The 20,945-nt window shown below is 42.0% G+C and overlaps 2 protein-coding genes across 4 annotated transcripts; one reads left to right on the forward strand and one right to left on the reverse strand.

Moving 5' to 3' along the window:
• Positions 1-407: 407 nt before the first annotated feature.
• LOC121839597 lies at positions 408-6,245 on the reverse strand. The gene is made up of 5 exons (XM_042299020.1): positions 6,063-6,245; positions 5,259-5,367; positions 4,294-4,413; positions 4,040-4,118; positions 408-3,948 (listed from the first exon to the last, which is right to left on the reverse strand). The coding sequence occupies exons 1-5, from the start codon at positions 6,164-6,166 to the stop codon at positions 3,857-3,859; spliced, it is 504 nt and encodes a 167-aa protein (XP_042154954.1). The 5' UTR covers positions 6,167-6,245; the 3' UTR covers positions 408-3,856.
• Positions 6,246-6,918: 673 nt separating this feature from the next.
• LOC112215562 (STEAP family member 1B) lies at positions 6,919-20,868 on the forward strand. Of its 3 annotated transcripts, none has more exons than XM_024374688.2 (6): positions 6,919-7,133; positions 9,916-10,034; positions 10,681-11,038; positions 13,191-13,357; positions 19,351-19,515; positions 19,808-20,868. In XM_024374688.2, the coding sequence occupies exons 2-6, from the start codon at positions 9,924-9,926 to the stop codon at positions 20,069-20,071; spliced, it is 1,065 nt and encodes a 354-aa protein (XP_024230456.1). In that variant the 5' UTR covers positions 6,919-7,133; positions 9,916-9,923; the 3' UTR covers positions 20,072-20,868. The 3 variants fall into 3 exon arrangements, with proteins under 3 accessions (XP_024230456.1, XP_024230454.1, XP_024230455.1); XM_024374686.2 differs by lacking the exon at positions 6,919-7,133 and adding an exon at positions 7,606-7,709; XM_024374687.2 differs by lacking the exon at positions 6,919-7,133 and adding an exon at positions 8,485-8,725.
• Positions 20,869-20,945: the final 77 nt, after the last annotated feature.

The following is a 20,945-nucleotide window of genomic DNA, read 5'->3' on the forward strand; positions in this document are numbered from 1 at the left end:
ACAGGGCGTGTGTATGATTCATCACTCTGTCCTCCGGCCCCAGATTAATATTTGAATGTAATTATTACTTCCCTAGCCATTAGCGTACTGGCTAAATGAAATCATGTGAAAGAGGTATTTCATTAAAGTTACCACAGATGGGGAAAGGAGAAATCACTGGAGAGGCGATCCCAGTCCTAGATGACCGATGGGACCCTACAGACAGACATGGAACACTCAGGGTTCTGGAATGCTGTTCTGCATTTTAATGTGGAACTGGTATGATCGTTGCAGTGTAGCCATGGCTATAAAACATTCAGAAGGACATCCCTTTATTATTTAGGCCACAATAAGCAAGACATAAATCAATGACTAGATCGAAATGTTTGGATTGAATTGGATTTTATACAAACACTTCTAATGCGGAAATATTGAGTCATTGAAAGGGGTCAGCGGCTTTATAAATAGGCTGAATGAAATACAATGTACAGGTGTTGAGAGCCAAAAAATATGCATTATAGTTGAAATATTAGAAGACCAATATAACTTATTTTAAATAAACTTGATTCATAAACATTTTCTAAGGAATGTATTACTTTATTTTTCTTCTTTAAAAGGACAACAAATTGTATTTAAAACTGTTAGCCTTTCAGACAGACTGTTACTGTACCTATAATACATACGGTAGATATTTTTTTGAACAGAGCTGCAGTTCAATCAATCACAAAGCTGGAACCCCCACCACTGTTTAGGTAAAAACGTCCGGGATGGGGTAGTAGAAATGCTACCACTCAAATTAATAGACAGAGCCATACAAGAGTTCAAAATTATAAGAAGACAGTTGGTGTGTGTGTGTGTGTGTGTGTGTGTGTGTGTGTGTGTGTGTGTGTGTGTGTGTGTGTGTGTGTGTGTGTGTGTGTGTGTGTGTGTGTGACAAACACACTCAGTGGAAGAAAGCCAAGTGGGGTTAGCTAGCTGGAGGTGACAGCTTAAACACTGTCAGGTATGTTTGTGTCCCACTGTGTTAAAGAACACACACCACGCTACATGGCTCTATACTCACATATAATTTGCACTGCTGCTATAAGGGCGTCAAAAGAACGAAGACATTTTGTAAATGAGAGGTTTGGGGAGGATCATATCATACAATAGATCCATACCAACTCAGATGGATCTCAAGGGGCATTAACACACACACACACACACACACAGAAGCCGTCACAGTATGAATGTGGTGATCTGAGGCAGGGTGATCCTTAATGCTAGTGACTGGGTCACATGGTCATATGTAACGGAACCCTCCCGCTCTAGAACCATACTAGCTCCATTCCTCCACTCCTCCACTGAGCTAATGTTCTGTCACAGCTAATGAGAGTGGTGGAACCAGAGTGATGGATCCGCTCTGGCATCTCCTCACAGAGAACTAGCATACACTCAGTGTAGTGGAGATAGAGATCTCTGCTCCTTAGACTCCTATAGGGAGGTGTTGTGTGTCAATGTGTATAATACAGGGAGACACATTCGCTAATTACTATTAGCTTGTGTCATGTTAGGTCCTTTCTTACTTTGAGCCAACGGTTTGTGAAAGAAACCTAGTTCTCTTCATATACTGTAAAACATTATGCATCAACTATATTTAATTGTGAATTACACCAAAACAAATCCTAACAGTTTAACCATTAAGGCAAGGTAGTATGTGGGTTACAGTCCACAACAATAACACTGCCTTGTATAAAGCGAGCAGACACTTTTTACAAGGTTGGTTCCCTTCCGGCTAGAGGAGACAGCCTGTTTTGTCCTTGAGATCCTGGACCCAGCGTGGCTCTCATACTCTCAATGGTGATTTATAGATGGTATTGTTGTGCTTCTCAATATTGTTCAATACACAGCCTGTGATTACCTCGTCCCCCTGCCACTCTGGACCTTGTCATGGCTTCCTTCCAAATGGCACCCTATTCCCTATGTAGTGCAGTACTTTTGATAAGGGCCCATAGGGTTCTCATCAAAATGTGTGCACTATATAGGGAATAGGGTGCCATTTCGGACATAGCACCAGGCAGACATCTCAGACAGGGACTATAAGGCCCCTGATGGCCCTGGGGCCCCTTGTCAAAATCATTGTTTTGGGCAGGATTTTGATAGCCTGGAATCCAAACTGATATGTTCTGTTTTAATGGTGAAATTGAGCATATCAGTTTAGATTCCAGGCTATGGGTTTTTGGGGTCTTTTGTTTTAAGAGGGTATTCAACACTGTCTGTGTTATGTGGGCAGGAAAAGGGAATGCACTGTCATGGGCCTGTCCTGTCTAACCATGTAAAGCACCCGTTGAAAGGGCACATACAAAAACGTACGCATGATGATATGCACACAGCATAGGATCATATGCACTCCAAAATACTGATGCCACAGGGAAGAGGTCGTAATACATCCTGTTCCCAAAAAAACATAGTGAACGAGAGTTTGGCCATGCTTTCAAAATATCTGTAACTTGACACACCTAAAACAAAAACTATTTGCATGTGTTACAACATACACATTAAATAAACAGCTGTTAAATTGGACTGGATGGAATATGAAGTGGAACAGCGTTCATCCACATTTGGATGGAGGACAGGACGATGCTAACTGTCAGATGGACATAAAACTGTCAATTAAAAATGATCTCTCAGAGCCTATTCATTTTGAAGTCAGTTCCACGACCACTATCCCAATTTAAGCCCTGATATTACCGTAGTGTCCGAGTTAGCTGAAGAGCTGTTTCAATTCAATCATTATATTGGATAACACAGTCACAGAAAATAATAGTCTACTTACTATCAGAATTAAACAATTCGTTGATCTCTTTGAGTACACATCATTCGGTTATGTTACACTTCTTCAGAAAGCAGGGAAATCTATGCCCTTAAGCTGTGAAGCGTGGTGGTTCGTATGTGCTGGAAAAATGAAAAATCAAAGCAATAGTCTTTATGCAATGCCTGCTCTCTTCCTAGTCCACTTTCTCTATCCATAGTGAAATGCATACAACTTTTCTTTGAAATATTGGAATTGCTGTGGTTTAATGATAATAAAAAGTCCATTTGTGCAGATAACCGTAACAAGACAAAGGAGCTTGTAGACACTGCCACCTATTGGCAAGAGAGGAAAGCTATATGGCTAAACTAAAGCATAGATTGTCTAACTCCCAAATGGCACCCTTTACCTATAAAGTGCACCCTGTGGGCCTATGTCAAAACTAGTGCACTATATAGGGAATACGTTGACATTTGGGATGCAGCCATAGACATTGATGTCCGTGGCAAAGTGTCTTCTAGCAGTGATCTGAAAAGCCTTCGCTGTGATGGATGGCAAAGCCCAGCTGACCATATTGCTGTGCTAATAAAAACCTGCCCTGCAATTCACATAGCTCACTGTGTTTTTTTTTTTTACCCCGGCACCATTGCTTTTAAGAGGAAAACTGGTTTAGGTGTCAAAAAGAACGATGCCCCTCAGAACGCGACTCACCTCAAGAGGTATAGAATGAAAGGAGAACTATATTTACAACTACGTTTTCTCCCGGCTTGAGACAGCAGGAAAGACCTTACAGATGAAACTTTTACCTCACTACTCCTTACTTGAACCTTTTGACTTCATTGCTTCATTACAAGATGGGCAGTTACCGTACAATAACAATCATTTTAAATCGATACGTAAAAAGATAACAAGGATAAAAAGATACAGCATATGAATTATTGGATCAAATAAAAAAGAAGACCTTTAAAGAAAACGAAAGCAGTGTGTGTATAAAATACGGTGCTGCTAACACTGTCAGATGATGAGGAATGATCTGACGGTGAGCAAGCTGTTGCCATGCAATATGAACCATGGGCCATCATGGTGTCAGTATACAGTGCAGTCAGCAGAGGACCGCTGGGTACACAGGAAGTCACTCGTTATCTCTTTGTATCCAGGGGCATCTGTAAGGCCACTTCCTGTTTTAATTACAAGGAGAACAATTAGTGACAACATTTTATAATTCATGTGCAGATGATCCAATATATGTATTGGAGTTAACCATCTCACCTTCCATGAGATTATAGAGGTTGCAGTAGTTTGTGCCGTGATCTCTAATGGCATACCAGCTCTCTGAGACAGACATGGCCTGCAGAGAAAAACGATTCTGGTTAGAAGAAGTGTTTAAGACCTGAGACATGTTATGGTAGTGTTAGCTGCAGATAACCCACAAAAAGAGATGTGATCCCTAAATAAGCCTACACATTATATATGTCATATGGATGTATAGAAATGACAACAGGATCAGAGAATATCCCTCCTACCGAGACGTGACAGTGGGTGAAGAACTCAAAGGAGACCAGACGGAACGTCAGGTCATCGACAGTCTTCTTAAATGGTGTGGTGTGTTTGGCTGCTATGAAGTGGATAGAGGCTGCCTGGAGCTGGGGAGCAGAGAGAAAGAGATAAAGAGAAAGAGAGTAGACGGGTCGTAGTCTGTAGTCGGAAATATGCAACACACATAGGGTTGTAAAACTACCAGTATTTTACCAAAGTTACTGGAATTTTCTCTACTTTTGGTCATTAACAGGTAATCTATGGCTATCTATGGTAATCTATGGTAACTTTGGCAATTTATACTTAAATAACTGAAAATATATATTCATATAAAATATGAATTCAAGAGAAAACAGCTAAATTAATTTTAAAAAGCATCTAAACAATGACAATTTCAAATGAACTTTTCCAACAACTTACTTTTTTGACAACTGCCACCAGTTTGGCACCAAAACATTTACAACAATCACATATTGACAGAGTAAATAAAGTTGAGTAAAAATATAAAGGATAATTCATGGTGAAACCCTCACATTAAACACCAACGGTATTCACTAAGTTGATTGATTATATTTAGGTCACAGGTGGTTGGTGGCACCTTAATTGGGGAGAATGGGCTCGTGGTAATGATGGGAGCGGAATGGTATCAAATACATCAAACACACGGTTTCAAGTTTTTTGATGCAATTCCATTTGCTCCATTCTGGACATTATTATGAGCCGTTCTCCCCTCAGCAGCCTCCACTGATTTAGAATCATGTTTTACAGCTTTGTTACAATGTTTTAGATTCAAATAATCTCAATTTATGATTTTATATATTTTACATGTTTTTAAAATTCCATAAAACGCTTGAACGTTTCAACTTTGAAAGTTACCAGTAATATACTCTTCTTTTGCAACCCTAATCACACACAAGTAATTATACGATATGAAAAAACACACACACCATACCTTGTAGAGGCACCTCTGTCCCCCCATCACACAGCTGGACATGGTCCTCCACTGCTTGATCTGAGTGACCAGACCTTCATAGACCTGTCTACAGGGGATCCCAAAATACCTGTAGTAGGACCCAGAACATAGAAACACATCGATGACGAGGCTTAATACTTAGTCTCGTCGGGCCATCAGCTTGTCTAGTTGAGAAGCTTGGGCCCCAGAAGCTACTCATTACTAGTGTCCACCACAGTCATTTCAGGTAAAATGGCACTGGCACCATCTTGTGGATACAGAGGGTAGTGTTCAACTGGGCCTAACAGAACTGCTAATTCAATTCACAAGTGGTTGTAATAAATCAGCACTTTGTAAAGATATAGATTTTTAATTGGAGCCATTTTGCACAGAGAGCTATAATAAATTATTAGTCATCATGAGGGGCATGTCCATGAGATCATATGTTTGTATTTATTTTATTTAACTAGGCAAGTCAGTTATGAACCATTTCTTATTTACAATGACAGCCAACCCCGGCCAAACCCGGACGACGCTGAGCCAACTGTGCGCCGCCCTATGGGACTCCCAATCACGGCCAGTTGTGATACAGCCTGGAATCGAACCAGGGTCTGTAATGACACCTCTAGCAGTGCCGTAGACCGCTGCGCCACTCGGGTATGGGTCAGACCATAAAACAGCAAGAGTGAACAACAGCAACAATTTGTTTTACAAACATCCAGCACCGCAATAAAACAGCATGCACCATCTGGTCAAAACATAGACATATAGTAATAGCATAGTAATGGTCAAACAGTAGCTTACCATTCTACTTTGCATTGTGCATGGAGAGGTCCCGCGGATGTGATCTTGAGAATTGAGGTCCCAAAAACTAGAGCCACCGCAAGGATCCACCCTGACAAATGCATCTTGTGAAGCAGTATCCAAATAACACATTCACAACACCAACCACGAAGTTCTGAGGCCTGTTTTGGGAGACGGATAGAAAATCACAGGATGGTCATGTGCGTTTAGAGGAAAGGAAACAGCCTAAACTCAATTAACTTTAGAAAAAAATATCCATCATTCTACAGAGGGCAAGACTAGAGAGACATCTATGGGTCATTGAAATGAAAGCACCCACTGTGAACTTGTAAACTGCTTCATCAATGAACATACATTACAGCCATACATTCCAGGCAAGTGCATGTTCAGGGTTCAATAATGAATTGGAGACTCTCCAAAAAGGAGAGGAAAAAAGTTATTCAAGTTGTTGTAAGAGGATGAATAGGACATTCATGATACAGTGTGGTTGTTGAAAGCTTTTTTGGTGCAAATAAAATCTATTTTCTGTATTGGTTAACTCAGTCTTTAGAATATAATATAACTTGTTTTATTCCTAGAGGTGTCTGTATGTGTTCGTTGTTCATGTTTGCCCATGTCTTCTAGAAGGAACTAAATATTACAGAAATTGTAAACACACCATTCAAAATGTGTGGCTGTGAATTGTATCCTAGACCCGCCCCGAAATGTCGTATTCACTCCGCCTCACGGGCGTACTTACCTATCCTTGCCCAGAGGTGTGTAATATATCACGCCCCTTCCAAATCCAACTTCCAATCCGTGGACAGAATTTGCCAGACCCCCTCCTTGCCGCGGTCCTTTCACTATAGAACGCTCAGTGCCCCACGTCCGCGTCATTTTGAAGACACGTAGGTTGTGGAGCTTTTAAATAGATGTAGCCCGAGCCGCGAGCTCGTCGAGGACTGGACACTTCTCTTCATAATGTAAATTATCCCCGTGTCCTCCACGCAGCTTCCGTTTTCCCCCACAACTTTCATCCCTTTGGACCCGTCCATCAGCAGGATAAATATTTGTAGATGACCTAAACTTCCAGTAAGTCACTGACATAACACACATACAGTAGGTTGACAGATTGTCCACATTTATGCCATTGTTTGCTTTTACTAATGCTATTTGCGCATATGTTCTCTGGTAAGGATTTTATAGACACTTTTAAAAAAAAGTTACAACGAAATCTTCAAGTAAACCAATAAAACATTTTATACAGGTATCACATTTCCATATTGGCTTCATACTTTAGTAGGCTACACTGCACTATACTAGGCTACAAATGTAATAATGTTTTTCTTCCTAATCTATTTCTGTCACAATTATGTTATTGTGTTGCCTTTTGCCAGTCGTTTTTTTCCCTCGGGTATTAATGGTTTCGGTTTAATGCCGTGGGAATGAAAATCATGTGGATTCTGCTCTCAGATCTCGAGTTCTTCACATTCCATCTTGTGAATTAAACCCAGGAGAGTCTGATTGGAGCGGGCTAATTATTCACAGATTTCACGTCCGTCACGCGTCGTTACATTATTATGAACGTTCTCCAAGCCGCCCTCTATCGGTGGTGCTATAGTGGTGGCCTAAAGAGGTTACAAACCCAGTCAGTCATTCTGGGTGAAGGTAACTACTGTTTTGTCTAAATTACTCTATAATTCCTGGAAATACGATGATATTTCAACATTAGTCAAATATTTAGTAGGAAACCACTTCGTCAGCATTATCATGTCGTCAAATTGACTTGAGACAGATGGCAACGTTGTCATTAGCTAGCAAAGTTTGTCAATACTGCATATACGGTCAATTTGGTGACATCAAAATGATGACAGAAGGTTTTTCAACAAATTATTTGCCTCCATGTGAATGCCATTGTATTTCCACGCAACTGTAAAGAGTGGAGTATAACTGAAGTCACTGCAAATACTGCATCCAAAATAACATTTTTTACTGCAGTAATTTTGCAGTGTAAACTGCAGTTAGAGTGCAGTATAACTTTAGTTCAACTGCAGTACATTGCAGTTGTTCTGTCATTACTGCATCCAAAATACCACAGCCGACTGCAATTACGGAACTTTTACTGCAGTTTCAAAACGGCAATATTTTTTTGTAAGCGCACTCATTGACGATGCATTGAGTAGAATGCTCATCAATCGGTTCAAAACAATAATGTGACAACATACAACCCATGATATTCACGATAGTTGCGTCTATTATAGGCATTGGTTGAAGCTCGGTGTTAAATTGAAATATCCGTATCATATCTAAGCCAATGACACCAGTCTCGATGAAAATTTGCAAAGCAACTTGATTGGAGGTCCACAACACACTCCACGCCCATCGTCATTTACCGAGAACCACATGCTAGATTTGTAATAGGGTCTTTAACAATTGAGTTTTAAGAGTATTTCTTGCGCCTACCTAGCTCAAATTCTAGAGGTCAGATTAAAACTAGACTATAGCGTCCATAAAGTGGCCATGCGATTTAAAATAAATAAATACCGGATTGACAAAATCAGCCTAGCCAATGGATGTGATTTTGTTTTTCTAGCTAGCTAACGTTATACCAATCAGATGGGCGCTAATGTTGGCTAGTTCGCTAACCAACAAGCGAGGAAAGCTAGCTATCTATATTTTGCCAAGTAAGGTTTTTCTCGCATACGGCTGAAGTCATCATGTGTAAACTGCTGATGTAGACACTTGCGTATAATCGGAGCACAAAAACTAGCGAACGTCCTTGGCTGCTATGATATCCAATGAACTTTAGCTAGCTAAGTAACCTTAGCCAGCGTAGATTTGTAACGTTAGTTAACGTGTATGGCCAGTTCATGCGCCACAATATATTATACTTTCTTACACAAAACATAACTAATGTTAACTAACTAGTTAAGTTTAAAACCATCCAATTTTGGGAAACTGCCACGCTGATCACGTTCATTTGCATTGCACAGGCCAAACTACAGTAACGTTAAGACGAGGTAGCCAGATTTCAGACGGGACAAACACTGCAGTTAGCTGCTATATTTCCTTGACTAAGAACATCCAAGACCACAACACAAACCGTAGCCAAGAAAACAAATAGCTTTGTTAATACGAAACAGTAAATTAGATATGTTGAACTGCATATAGTAAATGGTTGAACCCAAAACTAAACTAACAAGTGTAAACACAACTTTAAGCTACACATTATTTTGACAGAGGTAATGCACTGTCCATTGATCAGCAAAGCAAAAACAGGACCATGTCAATATTACACAGATAAGTTAACAGTTACAGAAATCAGAAATGCAGACTGTCTCTATCAATCTGAGCTACTGTGTCCAACACCCCACCACCTGTGTTTATGTTGGGTGCCTACTGACCAAAAAAATGATGTTATGCTTTTTTTTGGATAAAATAAAGGTTTAAGGAAATGCACCACATGCGGTACAACTCACACTATTGTGGAAGCACCTCTAAGAGTATGAAATAAGCTGTTTGAGGAGGATTGAATCATAAGCAACCTGCCTACCAATAGTTTGAAGTACAGTACCAACATAGCTACTTTTGTAGGTCAAAGCTAGGTGCTGGAAAACCTTGGTAGAGCATTGTGATGCACGTGTGAATTTCCTGACTTTTTTGGCTTCAGACCCATGCCTCTTCTCACTTATTCCCACTCACTTGTTTTTAATCATGTTCTATTGATCAGTAAGACCACATAGTCAACTCTATAGGAGTACTAGCCAAACTGCACTACAATTAAGAGGAACTACCTAGGGTGTTTCCAGACGTGTAATCCCAGGATGTTGAAATGCCTTAATCTATGGTGATGTCTCTGTTCTTGTCTGCCCAGTCTCTGAAATGATGGAGGAAAGACAAGTGGATTCACAGAACACTGTGGTGGAGGACCAAGACACATGGCATGAGCTAGCTATAACGGACCCAGTGGACAAACCACACCTGGTACACAAGGTAAAACACACCCATTGCCCATGTCAGTGAATCAGGCTAAACTCTGGTGAGTAGGAAAAGCATTTCCCGAGGGAAATAGGGGCACTTGTTTCATTAAAAGTTGTCCTGCTTACCCTGTTGCTGTTATTATGGGAATGGGAACTGTTTGTTTGCATTTAAGCTACCACCACAGAAAACCAACTATATAGTCAGTTAGTTGTATCTCGGCCATACATTGCTGTTGTATTACTGTGCTTTAGAAGAGGAAGCTTATAGACACATTTCCCGGACCATTTCCCAGAATCACAAAGCTCTTTGTTTCCCTAGCAGTGGATACGATCACATGCAACTTCAAATGCAGCTCATGACAGTTAAAAAATACGTAATCAAATGGTTATTGTCTACAATATTGCAGATGTCATCAGAGGATTGATTACATAGCAAACCAGCGAAGCAAGGTAAAATAACACAAATAGAGCTAGATCAAGCCAGAAGAATAAAATACATGTTGAACATAGCTTTGGTTGTTTTCATGGTCATCACTCACTCACTGTTAAGTTTGTCAAGGTTCCGACTTTAGCGTTAGCTATTGTTCTACAGAGATTTTTGGTCGGGGAATGCGTGCGCATCACTCGAACGTGACGTTGCCTCTCCTCTCCTCCCGAAGGAATCAGAGGACCAGGAGGCTCTGTTGTTGAACGGGGCTAAACATCCTGAACATCGCCCTCTGTTGGTCTCCTTCGCCCTGGAGGAGTTTGAGTTTCCCTCCAGCGTCTGTTTAGAAGAGATGCCCCTCTTCCCCCAGTGGCACCTACCCCTCAAACTGATGGCCATCTTGATGGCGCTGACCTTCCTGTACACTTTTACAAGGGATGTGCTGCAGCCCTTTGTATCTCAGAGCAGGAGTGACTTCTATAAGATCCCTATACTGGTGATGAATAAGACCCTGCCATGGACGGCCATATCTCTGCTTGCTCTGGTCTATCTGCCTGGGTTACTGGCTGCCCTGCTACAGCTGCACAGAGGTAGGCTACACACGCATACACATACTCTTTGTATGGAGGCAGGGACAAACACACACACACACACACACTCGCAGGCATGGGCACACACACAAACATGCAGGCAAGCACATACATATACACCTAAGTATGCTCAAAGTCCTAAACTTCAATTTGCCCATTGCTATGTGCTACACGTGGTGTTTTTCCTTTGAGACTTAAGGCGTCTGCATGCTTCCCAGCCGAAACAGTTCGGAAGAGTTTGTGCATGTATTATGATGACATTTTGTGACGTTTTTGTTCGTTTTGGGCTGTTCTGGCACACAACCTGTTTTCTGGAGGCAAGCCGAAGTCTATGCCCCTTCATCGATGATTGGTCAAGAGTAGAGATTCTTCAATAGAGTCTTAGTTGTCATTAACATTTTTTTTGTTGTGAAATAATGCACCAAACATCTTAGTTAGATTTAAAATTACCCGACTAACATCTCCTCTGCAAAAACATCAATATTAATGACAGATTTTTTTAGTTATCTTAGATTCCTTCTCAGTCTTTTGAGGAATAGTCTGGCTACGGTGTCTCAAAATGGACAAACTATTGCTGCTTTTTTCTCGTTTTTCAAGCGAAGGTCTTTTTAAAGGAGTACGCGAGCATACTCGTTCAGTTCGGCTAGCCGCCAACCAAAGCATGCTGATACCTTTCCCCCCACACAACTGGGCTGCCAGTGTTTTATGTTAATGTTACCTCTAGTCTTATTATATCAGGAGTGAGCCATTAAAGACCTATGGCAAGCAGAATCAACAACCTCTGCATCATTCAAGACTGTTGCTTTGTGAGAAGGTGTTAAAGTTCACACTTGGCAATTGTTATGTAAATGACATATGAACAGTTCGAATCAAAGTTTATTCGTGGCGAACACATTTGAAGATGGTATCACAGGTGCAGCAAAGTACTTTTGTTTCTAGCTCCAACAGTATAGTAATAACTAGACAAAAAAACAAATTCAAACACGATACACAAATAATATTAAAATCCAAACAAGTGTTTACATTTTCTAGACACTCTTATCCAGAGCAACATGCAGTAATGAGTGGACACATTTTAATATTTTGTTTGTACTGGTCCCCAACGGGAATTGAACTCACAACCCTGGCATTGCAATTGCCATGCCCTACCAGCTGAGCCACACGAGATGTCACAGAAGTTAGAGCAGGTCTGCCAGAGCCATGAGACACTGGTGCTGGCCTGCATAGTTGGAAACTGAACATTTGGAAAGTGAATTGTCAATGGAAATGCTCGATTAGGCCTACTACCACAAATTGGATTTGAAAGTCATTGGAGTGCAAAGTCATACACGTACTCCCACAAATACACACTGACATGAAATCAGTGCAGTGAGACACACAGTTTGCATGAGCGCAGTCAGAGTGGATTTATTTAAGTTTAGAGAATAAATGAAATCCTATTTATAGTTGTTATGAATTAGCCCAAGGTTATCTTCCCCTGCAGGAAGGTCTACTCTTGTCTGCCTGGCAGAAGAACCTCAACATATTGTGTATCATTGGGTCAACACCAACACCCTAGTCAAAAAAAAATCCCGTTTGACCTTACTACCCCACCCCCCAATCCTTGTCTGACCCTTCCCCTCAATCTCCCCTCCCCCTCTTCATCTCTCTCTCTCTCTCTCTCTCTCTAGTCACTATTCGTAAGGGTAATTGGAGCCTTGCAGTGTATAAATATAGGTTGAGGTTTCCTCAGTGCAATGCAATTATAGGGGGTTGAAAATATGCAGCCAGCCATAATGGAATAAGCTTCATAGATAGGATAACACATGGGATTTTTTGGGGGCATCGGTTTCTCTACAACAAAGGTTGATGGATCATATGAAAAGTACTGAAGTTAGTCTATATTCGGGTTCCAGTGAGAGCCACACAGCCAGGATGTGGCAAGGTAGTGTCAAACCAGAGCTAGGGTGTTGGTTTTGACATGATGACACACATTATCTTGAGGTTCTTCTCCCAGGCAGACGAGATGTAGATCCACCATGTAAAAACAACTTTCCCAGACAACTGTAAGCCTTTTGTAGCCTGACAGTTTGTCAGCCATTTTAAAAATGTGTTGGGAAGCACTACTAATCCCCCCCCCTCTCTCTCTCACACACACACATCCCTCTGTCAGGTACCAAGTACAGCAGTTTCCCAGGCTGGTTGGAGAGGTGGATGTCTATGAGGAAACAGCTGGGCCTGCTAGCTTTCTTCCTAGCAGCACTCCATGCTATCTACAGCCTCTGTTACCCTATGAGACGCTCCTACAGATACAAGCTGCTCAACTGGGCTTACCAACAGGTAGATGGCTACTGGCTAGACCAGGCTTGTATCAAAAATTGATTTTTTTTTTGTATAACTTGATATGCGTTTTATACTACGATGAACAGATGGTTGCTTATTTCAGCAGTATGGCATATATTCAATCAAACTCAATCAAATGAATTTAATAAATTCCTTTTTACATCAACAATTGTCACAAAGTGCTTATACAGAAACCCAGCCTAAAACCCCAAAGAGCAAACAGGGCAGATGTAGAATCACAGTGGCTGGGGAAAAACTACCTGGAAAGAGAAAGGACAACTGACTAGGTATCCCCCTACTGAATATATTCAACTGAAATGTGTCTTCCGCATTTCACCCAACCGAAAGGCAGGAACCTAAAGCAGAAACCTAGAGAGGGACCAGGCTCCAAGGGGTTGGCCAGTCCTCTTCTGGCTGTGCTGGGTGGAGATTATAAGGGTACGTGACCATTTAGGCCAGATCATTCCTCAAGATGTTCAAACATTCATAATGACCAGCAGGGTCAAATAATAATCACAGCGGTTATAGAGGGTGCAACAGGTCAGCACCTCAGGAGTAAATGTTAGTGGGCTTTTCATAGCCAAGCCTTCAGAGGTCAAGAGAGCAGGTGCAATAGAGAGAGTGGGAAATAGAGAGAGGGTTGTATATTGGTATAACATTTCATGACAGGGTAAACCAATTCTTACATGACAAATTACGGTGCCAGGTTTCTGTTGGTATTGAGGTGTGGGAGTTTTGGTATGTGCTGTATGCTGGCCAGAATAAACAGAACAACCTGATCGTTGTGTACTTTTCTCAGTGTGGAATCTAATGTGAATATGAAGAACAGCTATTATTGAAAGCCAACTTTATATTGACTCTGTTGCCCATCCCAATGTGCCTGTTCACAATCAGGCATAGTTGTCAGATGTGACTTTGATACAGTGGGCCAAAAAGTATTTAGTCAGCCACCAATTGTGCAAGTTCTCCCACTTAAAAAGATGAGAGGCCTGTCATTTTCATCATAGGTACATGTCAAAAAATCCAGAAAATCACATTGTAGGATTTTTAATGAATTTATTTGCAAATTAAGGTGGAAAATAAGTATTTGGTCAATAACAAAAGTTTATCTCAATACTTTGTTATATACCCTTTGTTGGCAATAACAGAGGTCAACCGTTTTCTATAAGTCTTCACAAGGTTTTCACACTGTTGCTGGTATTTTGGCCCATTCCTCCATGCAGATCTCCTCTAGAGCAGTGATGTTTTGGGGCTGTTGCTGGGCAACACGGACTTTCAACTCCCTCCAAAGATTTTCTATGGGGTTGAGATCTGGACACTGGCTAGGCCACTCCAGGACCTTGAAATGCTTCTTACGAAGCCACTCCTTCGTTGCCCGGGCGGTGTGTTTGGATTCATTGTCATGCTGAAAGACCCAGCCACGTTTCATCTTCAATGCCCTTGCTGATGGTAGGCTTTGTTACTTTGGTCCCAGCTCTCTGCAGGTCATTCACTAGGTCCCCCCTGTGTGGTTCTGGGATTTTTGCTCATCGTTCTTGTGATCAATTTGACCCCACGGGGTGAGATCTTGCGTGGAGCCCCAGATCGAGGGAGATTATCAGTTGTCTTGTATGTCTCCCATTTCCTAATAATTGCTCCCACAGTTGATTTCTTCAAACCAAGCTGCTTACCTATTGCAGATTCAGTCTTCCCAGCCTGGTGCAGGTCTACATTTTTGTTTCTGGTGTCCTTTGACAGCTCTTTGGTCTTGACCATAGTGGAGTATGGAGTGTGACTGTTTGAGGTTGTGGACATACTGATAACAAGTTATACTGATAACAAGTTCAAACTTGTGCCATTAATACAGGTAACGAGTGGAGGACAGAGGAGCCTCTTAAAGAAGAAGTTACAGGTCTGTGAGAGCCAGAAATCTTGTTTGTAGGTGACCAAATACTTATTTTCCACCATAATTTCCAAAGAAATTCATTAAAAATCCTACAATGTGATTTTCTGGATTTTTTTTCTTCTCATTTTGTCTGTCATAGTTGAAGTGTACCTATGATGAAAATTACAGGCCTCATCTTTTTAAGTGGGAGAACTTGCACAATTGGTGGCTGACTAAATACTTTTTTGCCCCACTGTATGTGCATGTGAAATGCTTATTTGACTGAAATATATGCCATATTTATCAATCAAAAGTATTTTATGATGCCCTTTTTACATTAACAGTTGTCACAAAGTGCTTATACTGATACCCAGCCTAAAATCCTAAAGAGCAAGCAATGCAGATGTAGAAGCATGATGGCTGGGAAAAACTCCCTAGAAAGGCAGGAACCTTGGAAGAAACCTTAAGAGGAACCAGGCTCTGAGGGGTGGTCAGCTGAGTTCCCTGCCATCCAGGACCTCTATACAGTGTCGGAGGAAGGCCCTAAAAATTGGAATAGATTCAAGCCACCCAAGACATAGACTGTTCTCTCTGCTACCACACGGCAAGAGGTACCAATGCACCGAGTCTGGAACCAACAGGACTCTGAACAGCTTCTACCACCAAGCCATAAAACTTCCAAATAGTTAATGAAATACAGTACCTTGCAAAATAAATCATGCCCCTTGGCGTTTTTCCTATTTTGTTGCATTTACAACCTGTAATTTATTTTTATTTGGATTTCATGTATTGGACATACACAAAATAGTCCAAATTGGTGAAGTGAAACGGAAAAAAAAAAAATCTTGTTTCAAATGGAAAATGAGTGCATGCATATGTATTCACCCCTTTTGCTATGAAGCCCCTAAATAAGATCTGGTGCAACCAATTACCTTCAAAAGTCACACAATTAGTTAAACAAAGTCCACCTGTGTGCAATCCAAGTGTCACATGATCTGTCACATGATCTCAGTATATAAACCTGTTCTGAAAGGCCCCAGAGTCTGCAACACCACTGAGAAAGGTGCACCACCAAGCAAGCGGCACGATGAAGACCAAGGAGCTCTCCAAACAGGTCAGGGACAAAGTTGTGGAGAAGTACAGATCAGGGTTGGGTTACAAAAAAATATCAGAAACTTTGAACATCCCATGGAGCACCATTAAATCCATTATTAAAACATGTAAAGAATATGGCACCACAACAAACCTGCCAAGAGAGGGCCTCCCACCAAAACGCAAGGATCAGGCAAGGAGGGCATTAATCAGAGAGGCAACAAAGAGACCAAAGATAACCCTGAAGGAGCTGCAAAGCTCCACATTGGAGATTGGAGTATCTGTCCATAGGACCACTTTAAGCCGTACACTCCACAGAGCTGGGCTTTACGGAAGAGTGGCCAGAAAAAAAGCCATAAGCAAACACGTTTGGTGTTAACCAAAAGGCATTTGGGAGACTCCCCAAACATATGGAAGAAGGTACTGGTCAGATGTGACTAAAATGTAGCTTTTTGACCATCAAGGAAAACGCTATGTCTGGCACAAACCCAACACCTCTCATCACCCCGAGAACGCCATCTCCACAGTGAAGCATGGTGGTGGCAGCATCATGCTGTGGGGATGTTTTTCATCGGCAGGGACTGGGAAACTGGTCAGAATTTAAGGAATGATAGATGGCGCTAAATACAGGGAAATTCTTGAGGGATACCTGTTTCAGTTTTCCATAGATTTGAGACTGGTATGGAGGTTCACCTTCCTTCAGGACAATGACCCTAAGCATACTGCTAAAGCAACACTTGAGTGGTTTAAGGGGAAACATTTAAATTTCTTGGAATGACCTAGTAAATCCACTTGAGTATCTGTGGTATTACGTAAAGACTGCTGTACACCAGTGGAACTCATCCAACTTGAAGGAGCTGAAGCAGTTTTGCCTTGAAGAATGGGCAAAAATCCCAGTGGCTAGATGTGCCAAGTTTATAGAGACATACCGCAAGAGACTTGCAGCTGTAAATTCTGCAAAAGGTGGCTCTACAAAGTATTGACTTTGGGGGGTTAATAGTTATGCACACTCAAGTTCTGTTTTTTGGTCTTATTTCTTGTTTCACAAAAAATATTTAGATTTTCAAAGTGGTAGGCATGTTGTGTAAATCAAATGGTACAACCCCCCCCAAAAAAAAAATCCATGTTAATTCCAGGTTGTAAGGCAACAAAATAGGAAAAATGCCAAGGGGGTGAATACTTTTGCAAGCCACCGTAGCTACCCAGACCATCTGTATTTTGACCCTTTTTGCACTCTTTTAACTCATCATATACGCTGCTGATACTGTTTATTATCTATCCTGGTGCCTAGTCACTTTACCCCTACCTATATTTATATTATCTACCTCAATAACCTGGTAACCCTGCACATTGACCCGGTACTGGTACACCGTGTATATATCCAAGATTACGGGAACCTTCCAACAATGTTTTTTTTGTGTTTTTTTGGGGGGAATTTTTGGGAAAGTTACTGGAATTTTGCAACCTTAGACAATCACAATTATATGAATCAATCAAATGTATTTATAAAGCCTGTCTTAAATCAGCTGATGTCACAAAGTGCTGTACAGAAACCCAGCCTAAAACCCCAAACTGCAAGCAATGCAGGTGAAGAAGCACGGGGGCTAGGAAAAACTCCCTAGAAAGGCCAAAACCTAGGAAGAAACCTAGAGAGGAACCAGGCTATGAGGGGTGGCCAGTCCTCTTCTGGCTGTGCCAGGTGGAGATTATAACAGAACATGGCCAAGATGTTCAATGGTCATAGATGACCAGCAGGGTCAAATAATAATAATCACAGTAGTTGTAGAGGGTGCAACAGGTCAGCACCTCAGGAGTAAATGTCAGTTAGCTTTTCATAGCCGATCATTCAGAGTATCTCTACCGCTCCTGCTGTCTCTAGAGAGTTGAAAACAGCAGGTCTGGGACAGGTAGCACATCTGGTGAACAGGTTAGGGTTCCATAGTCGCAGGCAGAACAGTTGAAACTGGAGCAGCAGCACGGCCAGGTGGACTGGGGACAGCAAGGAGTCATCAGGCCAGGTAGTCCTGAGGCATGGTCCTCCGAGAGAGAGAAAGCAAGAAAAGGAGAGAGAATTAGAGAGCACACTTAAATTCACACAGGACACCGGATAAGACAGGAGAAATACTCCAGATATAACAGACTGACCCTAGCCCCCCCGACACAAACTATTGCAGCATAAATACTGGAGGCTGAGACCGGAGGGGTCGGGAGACACTGGGGCCCCGTCTGACGATACACCCGGACAGGGCCAAACAGGCAGGATATAACCCCACCCACTTTGCCTACCCGGACAGGAAGATCACGTCAGTGACTCAACCCAATCAAGTGATGCACCCCTCCTAGGGATGGCATGGATGAGCACCAGTAAGCCAGTGACTCAGCCCCTGTAATAGGATTTGAGGCAGAGAATCCCAGTGGAGAGAGGGGAACCGGCCAGGCAGAGACAGCGAGGGTGGTTCGTTGCTCCAGTGCCTTTCCGTTCACCTTCACACTCCTGGGACAGACTACACTCAATCATAGGACCTACTGAAGAGATGAGTCTTCAATAAAGACTTAAAGATTGAGACCAAGTCGACGTCTCTCACATGGATAGGCAGACCATTCCATAAAAATGGAGCTCTATAGGAGAAAGCCCTGCCTCCAGCAGTTTGCTTAGAAATTCTAGGGACATTAAGGAGGCCTGCGTCTTGTGACCGTAGCGTACGTGTAGGTATGTACGGCAGGACCAAATCAAAAAGATGGGTAGGAGCAAGCCCATGTAATGCTTTGTAGGTTAGCAGTAAAACCTTGAAATCAGCCCTAACCTTAACAGGAAGCCAGTGTAGAGAGGCTAGCACTGGAGTAATGTGATCAAATTTTTTGGTTCTTATCAAGATTCTAGCAGCCGTGTTTAGCACTAACTGAAGTTTATTTAGTGCTTTATCCGGGTTGCTGGAAAGTAGAGCATTGCAGTAGTCTAACATAGAAGTGACCAAAAGCATGGATACATTTTTCTGCATCATTTTAATTTATAATATGGTAATCTCTCCATCAGGTCCAGCAGAATCAGGAGGACTCATGGGTAGCAGATGACGTGTGGCGTATGGAGATCTATGTCTCCCTGGGTATCATGGGTTTGGGTCTCCTGGCTTTATTAGCCATCTCCTCCCTTCCCTCCATTTCTGATGCCCTCAACTGGAGAGAGTTCACCTGGATGCAGGTGAATCTTTTGACTCTGAAAAATAAATAATGATCTGTCTGTCTGTCCTTCCATCCACCCGTCTGTCTATCTATGACTTAAGTGGTCAGGGTTTCCTCTCCAGTATCTATTTATCTCTGTGTCAATGACCCTGAATTTCACTGTCAGTCTGTCTGTTTGGTAGTACCTGTGGAACTGTCTCCTTGTTTACCAATTCTCCTAATGTCTGTCTCTCTGTCCGTCTGTCTTTTCTTAGTAGCTGTTGACAGGCCTCCTTTTTGTTTACCTATCTTCTGGTCCTTCTGTCCCACAGAGGAGTCTGGGATATGCTGCCCTGGTCCTGTGTACAGCCCATGCTCTGGTCTATGGCTGGAGGAAGTGGGTGGAGCCTAAGCACTACGTGTGGTACACCCCTCCATCCTTTATCCTGGCCTCGCTCCTCCCAGCCACCGTCCTATTGGTCAAGGCTGTGCTGCTGCTGCCTTGCCTGGACCGGCGACTGGGGCAGATTTGTCGAGGCTGGGAGAGTCCCCGCCCCCCAAGGGGAAGGGGAGTGACTGAAAAAGACTCGCTCTGAAAGATGACGCGTCAACCTGGGATGCAGCAGTGACGATTGATAAATTGTTTCAATTTTAGGATAAGACTGGAAGCTTGGTCTCTGGACCTCAAGGAGAATCGGTGCTGGTTGATGGGCAACATAAAGTGGCCACTGCACAGTTCCACTCTTCTGCTTATTATACAGATATCTGAGGTGACATACTCTGTAGTCTACACACAGTGTGCTTATTGAATTGATGTCCTGAGAACATAGCCTGGTTAAGCAGACTGACCGCTGTGCTCATGTTTTGTTTAATTGAGATATTGCAAGATCAGACTGGTTTCACAAGGCTACTGAGGAAGATCAGTTGAAGGTAAAAGTAAAACGAATGACCATCTTGTGGCATGTTTGCACCCAGTCACGGAAACATGGAGAAACCAAAGCCTGCTCCTCTTAGACATATATTCTATAAGTAAGTAGTTAGTGCATAGTAATGTTATTTAATGTCAGACTAGACAATGGCTGTAGACAATCCCTGTAGACCATGTTAAATGTAGTGCACTATATAGGAAATAGGGGTGCTGTTTAGGAAGCAGCCATTGAGAGCATCATCATAATTCTGATTTAAGTAGGCCCATGATAATTTGTATGAAAGATTTTGAAGCTTACTTTGTGCTTGTTGTCAACTGTATTTTCTCTGACGCTAGAATTATCCATTAGAATATGTTGTATCAAGACAGCAGCGAAAAGTGCTGAAATATCCCAAAATGCAGTTGAAGGTAGAGGAACTACCCTCAGTTTAAGTCTGAAATAAAGATTTGAACATGAGAGTTCAACTGCTTGCCCTTTCGTGAGTACAGTTCACTTTTGACATTCACAATTGTTTTGTTTTTTTAAACACATGACTATAGTT

The sequence above is a fragment of the Oncorhynchus tshawytscha genome, linkage group LG16 (genome assembly GCF_018296145.1).
Source record: "Oncorhynchus tshawytscha isolate Ot180627B linkage group LG16, Otsh_v2.0, whole genome shotgun sequence".
Lineage (NCBI taxonomy): Eukaryota > Metazoa > Chordata > Actinopteri > Salmoniformes > Salmonidae > Oncorhynchus > Oncorhynchus tshawytscha.

Bases quoted from the DNA above. Each gene is read 5' to 3' on its own strand.
- LOC121839597 (XM_042299020.1), bottom strand. From the start codon at position 6,166: ATGCATTTGTCAGGGTGGATCCTTGCGGTGGCTCTAGTTTTTGGGACC. The intron at 4,119-4,293 runs GTAGGAGGGATA...TTTTCTCTGCAG, and splicing joins TCACCCACTGTCACGTCTCG to GCCATGTCTGTCTCAGAGAG. The intron at 3,949-4,039 runs GTGAGATGGTTA...TAATTAAAACAG, and splicing joins CCTCTATAATCTCATGGAAG to GAAGTGGCCTTACAGATGCC.
- LOC112215562 (XM_024374686.2), top strand. From the start codon at position 7,622: ATGAACGTTCTCCAAGCCGCCCTCTATCGGTGGTGCTATAGTGGTGGC. The intron at 7,710-9,915 runs GTAACTACTGTT...TTGTCTGCCCAG, and splicing joins GTCAGTCATTCTGGGTGAAG to TCTCTGAAATGATGGAGGAA. The intron at 13,358-19,350 runs GTAGATGGCTAC...TCTCTCCATCAG, and splicing joins TCAACTGGGCTTACCAACAG to GTCCAGCAGAATCAGGAGGA.